Below are 15,278 nucleotides of genomic sequence, written 5' to 3'. Positions count from 1 at the left end.
CAAATCAATAAGAGTAGACAGCAGTAATTAAATTGTGGTTGCATAGGGAGGGATGTCTCCTCCACAGAACAGGAGTCTCTCTTGAATAACTAATATGCTTACTGCTGAAAGATTTTAACAGGGATTTATGGTGGAGTAATTGAAAGTGAGAATTCCACATGATAAACATGAATATGTGTGAGAATTCATTGCTGCAGACAGTTATGAATAATGTACATTTTCAGTTACTTCAAATCAAGAGGTGAGGGGTAAAGGTAGGAAGCACAGCTATAAAACATGAGTGAGATAATGTGGGGGCTGTCCCTAGTTCTGTGAGGTGGCCCTTATTTCATCCAGGCAAAACTTAAACAGCTCACAGCAGCCCTCCTCTTTAATGAGTTCCATCTAATAAGAATAAATATATTGTTGAGGTTCTCTACTACAGTAGTGTTGGTACCCGGGACCAGAAATCGGCACGGGCATTGCAAACACACCGGCCCATTTCTTTCCTTGAGGCCACCAAACAGACAATTTTTTTCTAGAGTCCCCCGTTGTTATCCAAATAAACATTATGCGAAAAAACCCGCAATTCAGACAGGCCCACTGGGCCAAAGATGGCCCAACCCATCTGACATTTGCCCAAACTGCATTTAGGAAAGTCTGTTTCTGGTTGGTACGGAGTGAGCCATTCCTCCACAGTGTGTTGTGCTTATGATGTGACAGGTGAGCTAGGAGAGGATCCAGCACCAGGTGACAGCTAGCCTGACAACTCACACTAAATTCTCTCGCTGCTCTGTCGTTCGCTACATACTTTAGTCCGAGACTGCCATCATTGAAGTTCTTTATGGTGACGAGGTGCACGAAAGGCGTTGTCAGTGATTGGATCGTCTCTAACTAATCAGAGTATCAAAGCCAATGACTCATTTTATAACCCCGCATGCTTGAAAAGAAACGCCTGAAACTAGATCCCCTACATACTGGTCTTGACAAGATGGAAGAAAAACTGGCACAGGTGGTTCTCTTCTGCACTGTTCAACCAATCCAGTAAATGTGGAGGAGGAGTTAAGATGGAGTGTTGCCTTCTTAATGTCCAAAAGAGGAAGCCACACCACAGGCTCTCTTTCATTTCCCCTGAAAACCAGAACATCCAGTTGTTGTGGACTTGGCAGAGGCTACACATTTCCAAACCGCTGCTTTACCTACGTGTGTTCTGGCTCTGGCCCAACCCATCGGTTTCTGGACCTATCAGATCCAGACTCATTGCGGAGAAGAAACTAACGTCTGTGGGTGTGGCGTAGCGTTTGGCCAGAGCAAGGAGTCTGGGTAGCCAGGCAAGGTGACAGCACCATCATTCTGGCCTAGTTACCCATAGGTCGTGTGGCTGTGGCAGTCAGAGAGAGAGAGATGGCCACAGGTACAGCAACATGGCACAACACTGGCCAGTGGTGGAAGGAGATGTGTGACGCTCATCTTCACGTCAGTGGGGCTTGAAATGGGATCTGCCAAACGCTAGCAGTTCGAGTCACGCCAAGGTATTTATCCTCCCCTGCACCACTAATGACAGATGGTCACATCTTTGAAGATTTACCATGCGTCGCAGATTGGCTGCCTGGGTGGGAGGCTAAGGTTGTCATTCGGGGCCCCTAGGTGCCGCAGTGACACTATATAAGCCATTATGGGTGTGTTATAGTGTTTAGGAATATAGAGCTATAGAGTTGTCCTCTTTCCCCCATCTCCTCATTCTCACTCCTCTGTAGCATCACCTGTCTGTCAATCAGTCATTGGGCGTGGATAGATTTTTCTTTGTGACAGGGTCCATATTTATATCTGGATGCTCTCCATCTCTCACACATGGACACAATTCATTAACTATTTTCCTCATTTTAGACAGCTAATACAATCAATCTCTCAGTTTTAAATCGCAAATAATAATATTTTAGTGTCACTGTTCAGCATTTCAACAAAATACCATTGAAGCAAGGCTGTGGCCGTGTTTTAAGGTTGTACATGTATATAGCGTGGTCGTCCTCTGGCCATGCGTGCAGCCAAGCTGCGAGGAGGGCGTGTCAAAATCACAGCGGTTGTGCGGCTGTGCTTCAAATAGCCTATGGTGCGGTCAAGGCATAGCCTGTTATAACTGCGGAGATCATTCATTAAAATCGCAGTCAATGACTGTGTCGGGACCCTCTAGTAATAAATGACGGGACTTGATTGCTTACCGGTGCATTCTGTATAAGGGTAGCTGTAGGCTACATACAGTATGAAAGTGAGTTGACGCGGGAGCTGTCCATGGTGCTGAACCGTTATACGCACTGTACCAGAATACCCAGATGAGAAATAGGCTACATATGTGAATAGTGGGATAATTGACTACTTAACCACAAATCAACACTTTCTAGTGGGTGCGTGCGTCACTGCTCCAGTTATTTATAGCTATTGTATTATTTCATAGTGGCAGCAGGAGAGCCCTATTCCCTCCCCACTGGGCACAGACGTCAGTTCAACGTCTAGTTTTAATTTACATTTGGTTGAGTTGTTAACTAACATGAATTCAACGTGATTTAGGTTAAAGGTTGGGTGAAAAAAATACAAAATTCTCTGAAGTTGATGACTTTTTGCAAATCCAATCAGTTTTCCACGTTGATTAATCGTCATCACATTGCATTTTGGGGTTGAAATTATGTCGATTCAACGTTGATTCAATCAGTTTTTGCCTAGTGGGTCTGGATTTGGTTAATAGCCTATTGTATTTTGCTCATCGTTGGTCAAGTATAACCTACCTGAAATATTGGCCAGGCCTTCGATTCATTTTATTGCAGTCCTCTGGAATATATATATATACTTTTTTTTAAATTAGCCTATACATTTGGTTTAATTAGGCCTATCAGAGTGAATTGCAATATGCTGTAGCTCTATTGTCGCTATTGGGGAGAAATGTGAGGTGAGGAGCGACAGAGGAAGAGTTGCGAAGCAATGATGTCATAGTTTCAAGTATGTGCCTTGGGAGAGCATATGGTTCGTACCCGCTGCCGAGCGGTAGGGTTGCTTTGTTATGAACAGGCGGCGCTGTAGCTGGCGGAAGAGGAGGTCGCCCAGCCCAGTATCTCTACGCCTGGAACACAGAAGCCGAGGGGGAGACGAGAAAACGGGAGGAGAAAAGACGGTGTTGGCTGGAGGAGAAAGAAAAAGCTACGATAATGGCCGCTAAATCTGATGGGGTATTGAAAATTAGAAAGAGCGATGTAGCGTTCACGCCTTTGCAGAATTCGGACCACTCGGACTCAATACAAGGACTCGTTCCAGGATCGCAGCCGGATTCGGGAACCGGGGATGGGGAATTCGTGAATGGGGAATCGCGGTGCTGTGGTTCTAATTCGACATGTCTTCGCCTTGGCAGAGAGCAGCAAACAAAATACACGATATGGGACTGTCTATGGATTCTCGCTGCAGTGGTGGTGTATTTCGCCGATGTAGGCACCGACATTTGGCTTTCTGTCGACTATTACCTCCGTCGCGACTACTGGTGGTTCGGGCTCACGCTATTTTTTGTTGTGCTAGGGTCGTTCTCCGTCCAAGTCTTTAGTTTCCGATGGTTCGTCCACGATTTCAGCACCGACGAGAGCTCCAATGCCGCCGGTGCGGCAAACTGCTCATCCCACATGGACGGGAAGCTGCTGAGCGGTTCTGCTTCACATGGAGATGTGGGCGCCCAACCGTCCACACCTCAAAGACAGGCATCCACCGCGAGCAAGAGCAACACCACAACCAACAGCAACAGCAACAGCAGCACCGCAACCCCGACGAATAAGACAAGCTCGGCGTCCTGTTCATTATTCATATGGTCCGCGCAATCCGTCACCCACATCTTGCAGCTTGGACAGATATGGAGGTAAGCGTTTGATATGCTCTTTCGAATGAAGAGAGTAGCAGCCCATTAGCCTACGTGTGTTAACTTCTGACTGCACGTACCTCATAGCCTACACTTAGCTCCCATCATGCCCAAGAGGGTCTACTGTTATTCATTATTAGGCACCAACTGCCATAGAACGTATAACATTTCAGGTTTTACGCGCACTGCAAAGCATTCTGAGTAGCATACCCTGAGTAGCTTCTTGGTGGGTTATAGGTGTTATATCTTAAATAAACAATCATAGGGAGATAAATAGTCTGTCGTAAAACAAAATGGTATCATGTTTCATGATGTGATATCCTTGTGAATGTGCTTGGTCCAATGGCGAGCTAGAAGTTGTGCATGTTCAATTGAATTCTTCACACCATACAGTATAGGGCTAGATGTATGTAGCCCAGCTTAGTATACAAATGGGAAACTCTTTACAACTATACCTATTATTTACAAACAAGTACATTATGTGTGATGAAAGAAACAGTTAAAAACCACATTGATTTCCCTAAATTAAGAATATATCAAATGTGTATTGGAGACATTTGGGATCTGAACATTGAGGGTGAGGGTATGTTGTGTGTTTATTGTGTGTGTGTGTGTGTGTGTGTGTGTGTGTGTGTGTGTGTGTGTGTGTGTGTGTGTGTGTGTGTGTGTGTGTGTGGACCAGGCCATCAATACACACTCTTTTGCAAAAAGCACATCATGTCAGAAGAAATGGATTGTAAATTCACCCACATCAAGTTCAAAATCTATAGATAGAAACATATACCGAGGCATGATATTGAATAAAATCACATTGTAAATCCATTATTAATGAGATTGAGCTTTAACTTCAAGAATGTATTTAATTAAATACAGGGGGCGTAACAAGCTATTAGTGGATATTGGTTCCATTCTCAATTCAATTTCTCTCTGGTGCCATCCTATTTTTTGTATCCATTCTGTTCCAGTCACACACATGTTATCTGCGACTGGGCAATTTAATGTGGGTGTGTTCGCACATGCATTATTATTTGCATGTGATATTATGTTTTATTGATTTTCTGTTTAGCTCCTGGCCATGCATGATAAGGGCATCATATCATCTACAATAATGTACATTTCATGGGGGCTTGCACCCTTGACTCCTTATGTAACTCCTTGACACTGCCACACTTCAGCACTTGAGCATTTAGGGAAAGAGGAAATTCAGTAGTACAACTAAATGCCTTCAACTGAAATGTGTCTTCCGCATTTAACCCAACCCCTCTGAATCAGAGAGGTGCGGGGGGGCTGCCTTAATTGACATCCATGGCGCCCGGGGAACAGTGGGTTAACTCCCTTGCTCAGGGCCAGAACGACATATTTTTACCTTGTCAGCTCGGGGATTTGATCCAGCAACCTTTCGGTTAAATCAAATCAAATGTATTTATATAACCCTTCTTACATCAGCTGATATCTCAAAGTGCTGTACAGAAACCCAGCCTAAAACCCCAAACAGCAAGCAATGCAGGTGTAGAAGCACAGTGGCTAGGAAAAACTCCCTAGAAAGGCCAAAACCTAGGAAGAAACCTAGAGAGGAACCAGGCTATGAGGGGTGGCCAGTCCTCTTCTGGCTGTGCCAGGTGGAGATTATAACAGAACATGGCCAAGATGTTCAAATGTTCATAAATTACCAGCATGGTCAAATAATAATAATAACAGTAGTTGTCGAGGGTGCAACAAGTCAGCACCTCAGGAGTAAATGTCAGTTGGCTTTTCATAGCCGATCATTAAGAGTATCTCTACCGCTCCTGCTGTCTCTAGAGAGTTGAAAACAGCAGGTCTGGGACAGGTAGCACGTCCGGTGAACAGGTCAGGGTTCCATAGCCGCAGGCAGAACAGTTGAAACTGTAGCAGCAGCACGGCCAGGTGGACTGGGGACAGCAAGGAGTCATCATGCCAGGTAGTCCTGAGGCATGGGTCTAGGGCTCAGGTCCTCCAAGAGAGAGAAAAAAAGAGAGAATTAGAGAGAGCATACTTAAATTCACACAGGACACCAGATAAGACAGGAGAAGTACTCCAGATATAACAGACTGACCCTAGCCCCCCGACACAAACTACTGCAGCATAAATACTGGAGGCTGAGACAGGAGGGGTCAGGAGACACTGTGGCCCCATCCGATGATACCCCCGGACAGTGCCAAACAGGCAGGATATAATCCCACCCACTTTGCCAAAGCACAGCCCCCACACCACTAGAGGGATATCTTCAGCCACCAACTTACCATCCTGAGACAAGGCCGAGTATAGCCCACAAAGATTACGGTTACTGGCCCAACGCTCTAACCACTAGGCAACCTGCCGCCCCATTTAGTTTCATCATTGTTATGTCACATTGTCTGGTGCATTGAGAATACTGTAGATCTGACTCCACCAGGGTGTGTATCCTCAGAGAGTAGACAGGGTATTGTTGAGACACGGCAGTGAGCACAGTAGTCTGGGGAAATCAGGCAAAGTTGAGGGCTGCATCCCAAATGGCACCCTATTCTTTATGTAGTGCACTACTTTGGACCAGAAGCCCTGGTCAAAGTCGTGCAGTATATATAAGTAATAGGGTGCCATTTGAGACAGACAAGGTTTTATAAATGGCTGTGTGTTAATGAAGTTCATCAGACCCAGTGTGAGCCATGTTGGTTCCTGACAACGGTTATGACATGACATCATGTGTATTATTAGCACAATGATTTTGTAATTGTTTGTCCAAACAGGTTTCCATCATATATTTCTCCAAATACTCACGTTGGATATGGTTTATGGTTTGAATAATTCAGTTATTTCTGAATTATGAGTAACCTTTTGTCAAATGCATTTTCTGTATTAGTTTACTCATATTTCACACACACAATGTAAATTGCTTTTCAGTAAAGTTTTCCCCTTTCAATTGCAGCTGTGGGGTTATTAATATGGCTGTCAAACCTCCCCATACAGTATTTGTATTTGTATTTATTATGGATCCCCATTAACTGCTGACAAGGCAGCAGCTACTCTTCCATGAGTCCAGCAAAATTAAGGCAGTTTTATAAAATGTAAAAAACATTACGATACATTCACAGATCTCACAACACACTGTGTGCCCTCGGGCCCCTACTTCACCACTACCACATATCTACAGTACTAAATCTGTGTGTGTGTGTGTGTGTGTGTGTGTGTGTGTGTGTGTGTGTGTGTGTGTGTGTGTGTGTGTGTGTGTGTGTGTGTGTGTGTGTGTGTGTGTGTGTGTGTGTGTATAGTGCATATGTTATCGTGTGTGTATGCAGGTGTCTGTGCCTATGTTTGTGTTGCTTCACAGTCGCTGCTGTTCCATGAGGTGGTTTTTATCTGTTTTTTAAATATAATTTTACTGCTTGCATCAGTTACTTGATGTGGAATAGAGTTCCATGTAGTCATGGCTCTATATAGTACTGTGCGCCTCCCATAGTCTGTTCTGGACTTGGGGACTGTAAAGAGATCTGTTGTGGCATGTCTTGTGGGGTATGCATGGGTGTCCGAGCTATGTGACAGTAGTTTAGACAGACAGCTCGGTGCATTCAACATGTCAATACCTCTCATAAATACAAGTAGTGATGAAGTCAATCGCTCCTCCACTTTGAGCCAGGAGAGATTGACATGCATATTATTAACATTAGCTCTTTGTGTACATCCAAGCGCCAGCCATGCTGTCCTTTTTTGTGGACCTGACCACACGACTGAACAGTAGTCAAGGTGCGACAAAACTAGCGCCTGTAGGACCTGCCTTGTTGATAGTGTTGTTTAGAAGGCAGAGCATCGCTTTATTATGGACAGACGTCTCCCCCTCTTAGCTACTACTGTATCAATATGTTAACCATGATAGTTTACAATCTAGGGTTAATCCAAGCGGTTTAGTCATCTCAACTTGCTCAATTCCACATTATTTATTACAAGATTTAGTTGAGGTTTAGTGAATGTTTTGTCCCAAATACAATCCTTTTAGTTTTAGAAATATTTAGGGCTAACTTATTCCTTGCCACCCACTCTGAAACTAACTGCAGCTCTGTTAAGTGTTGCAGTCATTTCAGTCGCTGTAGTAGCTGACGTGTATAGTGTTGAGTCATCCGCATACATAGACACTCTGGCTTTACTCAGTCAGTGGCATGTCATTAGTAAAAAAAAAAAAAAAAAAGCAAGGGGCCAAAACAGCTGTCCTGGGGAATTCCTGATTCAACCTGGATTATGTTTGAGAGGCTTCCATTAAAGAACACCCTCTGTGTTCTGTTAGACAAGTAACTATTTATCCACATTATAGCAGGGGGTGTAAAGCCATAACACATACGTTTTTCCAGCAGCAGACCATGATCGATAATGTCAAAAGCTGCACTGAAGTCTAACAAGACAGCCCCCACAATCATTGTTATCCTAAATTTATCATCAGTAGTCCAGATGTTTGTTGTATACGTCACATCTTTGGATTGACACTTACAGTACCAGTCAAAAGTTTGGACACGCCTACTCATTCAAGGGTTTTTCTTTATTTTTACTATTTTCTACATTGTAAATAATAGTGAAGACATTAATACCATGAAATATCATATGGAATCATGTAGTAACCAAAATGTTTTTTACACATCAAAATATATTTTACATTTGAGATTCTTCAAAGTAGACACCCTTTGCCTTGACAGCTTTGCACTCTTGGCATTCTCTCAACCAGCTTCACCTGGAATGCTTTTCCAACAGGAGTTTACGAACATGCTGAGCACTTGTTGGCTGCTTTTCCTTCACTTTGCAGTCCAACTAATCTCAAACCATCTCAATTGGGTTGAGGTCGGTGATTGTGGAGACCAGGTCACCTGATGCAGCGCTCCATCACTCTCCTTCTTGGTCAAATAGCCCTTACACTGCCTGGAGGTGTGTTGGGTTATTGTCCTGTTGAAAAACAAATGATAGTCCCACTAAGCGCGAACCAGATGGGATGGCGTATCACTGCAGAATGCTGTGGTAGCCATGCTGGTAAATAAATCACTGGCAGTGTCACCAGAAACGCATCCCCACACCATCACACCTCCTCCTCCATGCTTTACGGTGGGAACTACACAGCCGTTCTATTCTGTGTCTCACAAAGACAGAGCGGTTGGAACCAAAAATCTAAAATTCAGACTCATCAGACTACAGGACAGATTTCCACCGGTCTAATGTCCATTGTTTGTGTTTCTTGGCCCAAGCAAGTCTCTTCTTATTATTGTTGTCTTTTAGTAGTGGTTTCTTTTCAGCAAATTGACCATGAAGGCCTGATTCATGCAGTCTCCTCTGAATAGTTGATGTTGAGATGTGTCTGTTACTTGAACTCTGAAGCATTTATTTGGGCTGCAATTTCTGAGGTGCAGTTAACTCTAATGAACTTATCCTCTGCAGCAGAGGTAACTCTGGGTCTTCCTTTCCTGTGGCGGTCCTCATGAGAGCCAGTTTCAGCATAGCGCTTGATGGTTTTTGCGACTGCACTTGAAGAAACTTTCAAAGTTCTTTGAACTTGGTATTTTACCAAATAGGGCTATCTTCTGTATACCACCTCTGCCTTGTAACAACACAATTGATTGGCTCAAATGCATTAAGAAGGAAAGAAATTCCACCTTCTTTTTTTTTAGCAAAGCAAAGCACACCTGTTAATTGAAATGCATTCCAGGTGACTACCTCATGAAGCTGGTTGAGAGAATGCCAAGAGTGCAAAGCTGTCAAGGGGTGGCTACCTCAAAGAATCTCATATATAAATACATTTTGATTTGTTTAACACTTCTTTGGTTACTACATGATTCTATATGTGTTATTTAATAGTTTTGATATCTTCACTATTATTCTACAATGTAGAAAATAGTAAAAATAAAGAAACCCAGGAATGAATAGGTGTGTACTGTATCTCACAATGGAATACACCCGATTGCATTTCAAATGAGCAGCCAGGCAGCCTCAGTGTATACAGTATATTCAGTGCATTCGGAAAGTATTCAGACCGCTTGACTTTTTCCACATTTTGTTACGTTATGGCCTTGTTCTAAAACTGATTAAATATTTTTTTCCTCATCAATCTACACACTACCCCATAATGACAAAGTGAAAACAGATTTAGAGATTTTTGCAAATGTATTAAAAATAAACATACCTTTTTTTACATAAGTATTCAGACCCTTTGCTATGAGACTCGAAATAGAGCTCAGGTGCATTCTGTTTCCATTGATCATCCTTGATGTTTCTACAACTTGATTGGAGTCCACCTGTGGCAAATTCAATTGATTGGACATGACTTGGAAGGGCTCACACCTGTCTATATAAGGTCCCACAGTTGATAGTGTATGTCAGAGCAAAAACCAAGACGTGAGGTCAAATGAATTGTCCGTAGAGCTCCGAGACAGGATTGTGTCGAGGCATAGATCTGGGGAAGGGTACCAAAACATTTCTGCAGCTTTAAAGGTCCCCAAGAACACAGTAGCCTCCATCATTCTTAAATGGAAGAAGTTTGGAACTACCGAGACACTTCCTAGAGCTGGCCGCCCGGCCAAACTGAGCAAGCTTCTGCCCCGCTTGCTCAGTTTGGCCGGGCGGCCAGCTCTAGGAAGAGTCTCGGTGGTTCCAAACTTGGTCAGGGAGGTGACCAAGAACCCGATGTTCACTGACAGAGCTCCAGAGTTCCTCTGCGGAGATAGGAGAACCTTCCAGAAAGACAACCATCTCTGCAGCACTCCACCAATCAGGCCTTTATGGTGGAGTGTCTATATGGAAGCCACTCCGTAAAGGAACATGAAGCCCGCTTGGAGTTTGCCAAAAGGCAGCTAAAGACTCTCAGACCATGAGAAAAAAGATTCTCTGGTCTGATGAAACCAAGATTGAACTCTTTGGCCTGAATACCAAGCGTCACGTCTGGAGGAAACCTGTCACCATACCTATGGTGAAGCATGGTGGTGGCAGCATCATGCTGTGGGGATGTTTTTCAGCGGCAGGGACTGGGAGACTAGTCAGGATCATTTATTAGTGTATCTGTACTTTACTATTTCTATTTTTGATGACTTTTAGTTTTACTCCACTACATTCCTAAAGAAAATAGTCTACTTACTCCATACATTTCCCTGACACCCAAAAGTACTCTTTACATTTCCAATGCTTAGCAGGACAGGAAAATGGTCCAATTCACACACTTATCAAGAGAAAATCCCTGGTCATCCATACTGCCTCTGATCTGGCCAATTCACTAAACACATGCTTCTTTTGTAAATGATTGTGTAAATGTTGGAGTGTGCCCCTGGCTATCCGTCAATTAAAACAACAAGTAAATCATGGCGTCTGGTTTGCTTAATATAAGGAATGTGAAATGATTTGTACTTTTGATACTTATGTATATTTAAAACCAAATACTGCTTTTCTTTTTACTCAAGTAGCATTTTATTGGGTGACTTTTACTTGAGTCATTTTCGATTAAGGTATCTTTATTTTTACTCAAGTGTGACATTTGGGTACTTTTTCCACCACTGTCTACCAGCTGGACCAAACCGTTGAGGTTTTGCTCCAGATCCTCTCCAGATCCACCCACCTTTTCCACGATAGCTCACTGGCAATTGGATTCGGAACACATCATTTAAGCACAGAATTCACTGGCCCTGGAAGAAAACATCTAGAGTTCTGCTTTCTGGTCACGCCCAGTGTCCATGTTATCTCTCACTACTGTAGAAATACACTATCTCTGGAAGATTGATCATCATCAGAGTGATCGTATAACGCTTGTATAGTTTAATGAGTCAATGGGCCAGACTTCTGCTATACATACTGTATATTGCTATACAACTCTAACTTCATGAGTCAGTCCCTTATGTATAGAGCTTGTATAGAGCTATTATGTACATTGTAATGTATACAGTACAACACTCTTTATTGAATCCAATGCATTCTCTAGCTGCATCCTCATTTTGTCAACCATTGTGTTCATACTGAATCCTGTCATGGAGATGCCTCTCCTTCTATACTTCCCAAATATCACCCTATTCCTTATGTAGTGCACTACTACCCTATGAGCAAAAGTAGTGCAGTATATTAGTAATAGGGAGCCATTTGGGACGCAGACCTTGTCTTGTGTGTGAAGTATCATTCTTAGGACGCCATGTATAAGTGATTTATGGTAGCATCAGTGTATCTTCAATCTGTACTAATGACTACATTTTGTGTAGGATGATGTTAGTAGGCTATTTTGTATTTGGAAGACTGTCATATTTCTAATCTGTGCATAGTATGCATCACAGGTTGTAGTTTCAAGTTCTGGTTACAGAGAATGAGGCATATTTGCTGTTGATTTATTTTTGGAGTACAATTGTCAACACTATTTCACAGAGTTCTGAATTAAAACACGTACATAGTCTTCAATGGTAATAGTTTTCATGTTTTGATTAGTTAACAGTCCCCTGTTCGCCAGGGGCACTGTGAGAGTTATTTAAGAACTATTCAAAGAGGTAGGGTTTCAGACATTTCTGAATATGGGCAGGAACTCTGTCGTCTTGACTTTAGGGGGAAGCTTGTTCCACCATTGGGTGCCAGGAAAAAGAAGAGCTATGACTGGGTTGGGAGCTGCCCTCCTGTAGAGGTGGGAGGGCTAAGAGACCAGATGTGGCGGAACGGAGTGCTCAGGTTGGGATGTAGGGTTTGAACATACCCTGAAGGTAAGGAGGGGCAGTTCCCCTTGCTGCTCCATAGGCAAGCACCAGGGTCTTGAAGATGATGCGAGCTTTGGCTGGAAGCCAGTGGAGTGTGCGGAGGAGCGGAGTGACATGGGAGAATATAGGAAGGTTGAAAACCAGGCGGGCTGTGGCATTCTGGATAAATTGCAGGGGTTTGATGGCACAAGCGGGGAGCCCAGCCAACAGAGCTGAAGTAGTCTAGACGGGAAATTACAAGTGCCTGGATTAAGACCTTCGCCGCTTCCTGTGTGAGGAAAGGTCGTACTCTACGGATATTGTAGACTATGATCCTGCAGGAGCGAGTCACTTTTTTGATGTTTGCAGAGAACGACAGGGTGTTGTCCAGGGTCACGCCAAGGTTCATTGCACTTTGGGAGGACACTGTGGAGTTGTCAACCATGATGGAGAGATCTTGGAGCGGGCAGGCCTTCCACGGGAGGAAGAGCAGCTCTGTTTGGTCGAGGTCGAGCTTGAGGTGGTGGGCCGACATCCAAGCTGAGATGTATGCAAGGCACGCATAGATGCGTGTCCCCACCTGGGTGTCAGAAGGGGGAAGGAGAAGGGTAGTTGAGTGTAATCCGCAAAGCAATGATGGGAGAGACCATGTGAGGATCTGGAAGAGCCGAGTGACTTAAAAAAATATTTGTGATCAACTTTAATATTGCAGAAAGACTATAGCTACCACAAATGTAGTTGTCTGCATCACTTTTGTCTGCATCACTTCCAATCCCCCATATATTTTTGCAAATATACATACATATATCACACATATCTTTAAAAATATATATTTCCTTTATTACCCTCCAACCTTACCACCCCTCCCCCAATTGGAGCAAACGAGTGAACAACCACGCTTAGGCCTGTATTTCCAGCTTATACATACTATATACATTTTATGGACACAGTCTATTTTACAATAGTTTCATTTAGTTTGTTTTTAACTCTTGTCCTTCCTCTACTCTCAACCTCTCCCATATATTTATGATGTTCATCCGGTTTGATTTCTATTTGCCATATCTTTCAAACTGTGCTCTTTTCAAAAAAGTTCTTAACCTATATATGTTTTACGGGCACAATATGTTTTACATTAGTTATCTTGTTGTTATTAGTCCCAACCTTCAGCTCCATTCAATCCTTCCCATCTATCTCTTAACACCATCCATATTGGATTTCTATTTGACATAACTGTGCTGTGATGTTTCACAAAAGTTCTGAACCTTTCTATTCTCATTGTTTCTACAAATTTTAAATTGAAAGTATTATTATATTATTAATCGATTGACTATGACTTTTCAGATCGCCCAGTAGTGCTCCAGGTAAATATTGCAATTCTTCAGCCATTCCTGGACCTGTGACCAAAAATAAGCTACATATGGACAATACCAAAACAAATGATCAAATGATTCTGTCTCTTCGCAGCAAAATCTGCAGAGCTGGGAAGGTTGTATCCCCCATATAAATAACATTTTATTGGTTGAAAGAATTCTGTATAATAAAAAATCCAAGTTTTGCGCATCAGTTCATAAACCATGTGCCATGGAATCAGTCCCTCAAATCTCTTCCCAACTATTTTGCAATCTATATGGCACAGCTGTCAATTTTTTGGTCCTTAAATGAAACTGGTATACTATTTTTATTTATCACAATTTTCTTGAACCAATTATGGTCTTTAATGCAGGGCCGACAGACAAGTTCCTTACTTTTTTCCACTTCCACTTTCCTTTTGTATATCTGAGTTTTGTTTGTTCTGTCTTTTCTGGTGGATTAAATTGAAATTGCAACCAACTTTCTATGGCTTGTTTTAAAAATAGCGAGTGACTTGGTGAAAAGAGAAAAAAGGAGAGGACCTAGAACCGAACCCTAGGGGACACCAGTAGTGAGAGCACATGGTTCAGACACAGATCCTCTCCACGCCACCTGGTAGGAGTGACCTGCCAGGTAGGATGCAATCCAGGAGTGTGCAGAGCCCGAGACGCCCAACCCTGAGAGGGTGGAGAGGAGGATCTGATAGTAAACTGTGTTGAAGGCAGCGGATAGATCTAGGGGGATGACAACAGAGGAGAGAGAGTCAGCTTAGGCAGAATGGAGAGCCTCTGTAACACAGAGGAGAGCGGTCTCAGTTGAGTGAGCTGCCTTGAAGCCTGACCAGTTAGGGTCAAGAAGATCATTCTGAGAGAGATAGAGAGTTGGTCAGACAGCAGGCTCAAGTGTTTTGGAAATAAAATAAATAAGGGATATATATAATATTTTTTTTACCCCCTTTTTCGCCCAAATTTTGACCTTGTCACATCGCTGCATCTCCCCAACGGGCTCGGGAGGCAAAGGTCGAGTCATGCATCCTCCGAAACATGACCCGCCAAACCGTGCTTCTTAACACCCGCTCGCTTAACCCGGAAGCCAGCCGCACCAATGTGTCGGAGGAAACACCGTTCACCTGGCCAGCCGGACATCACTAGTCACAGGATTTAATCTGGCAAGAGAGGGGAGAAAGAGGTCAAGGTGTAGGGTAGTTCTGTGTGAATGGGATTAGTGGGCTCAGTAGGCTGAGTGAATGAGGAGCGGATGCCATCAACCTTTTTTTTCATTAGTGGTTGACAAAGTCGTTCGCAGAGTGAGGGGAGGGGGGGGGGGGGGGGGGGGGGGGGGGGGGGGGGGGGGGGGGGGGGGGGGGGTGGAGGATTAAGGAGGGAAGAGAAAGTGGAGAA

The 15,278-nt window shown here is 43.5% G+C and overlaps 1 protein-coding gene across 1 annotated transcript in view; it reads left to right on the top strand.

Annotated features, from left to right (window-relative positions):
• The first annotated feature begins 3,176 nt into the window (after window positions 1-3,176).
• The window catches only part of LOC120055539 (XK-related protein 4-like), a 63,807-nt gene continuing 51,705 nt past the window's right edge, over window positions 3,177-15,278 (top strand). Inside the window, exon 1 of the mRNA XM_039003405.1 lies at window positions 3,177-3,868. Coding sequence (XP_038859333.1) covers window positions 3,177-3,868 — 692 coding nt within the window. The remainder of the gene's footprint in view (window positions 3,869-15,278) is intronic.

The sequence above is a fragment of the Salvelinus namaycush genome, chromosome 11 (genome assembly GCF_016432855.1).
Source record: "Salvelinus namaycush isolate Seneca chromosome 11, SaNama_1.0, whole genome shotgun sequence".
Classification (NCBI taxonomy): domain Eukaryota; kingdom Metazoa; phylum Chordata; class Actinopteri; order Salmoniformes; family Salmonidae; genus Salvelinus; species Salvelinus namaycush.
This window is presented reverse-complemented; position numbering and strand designations above follow the sequence as displayed.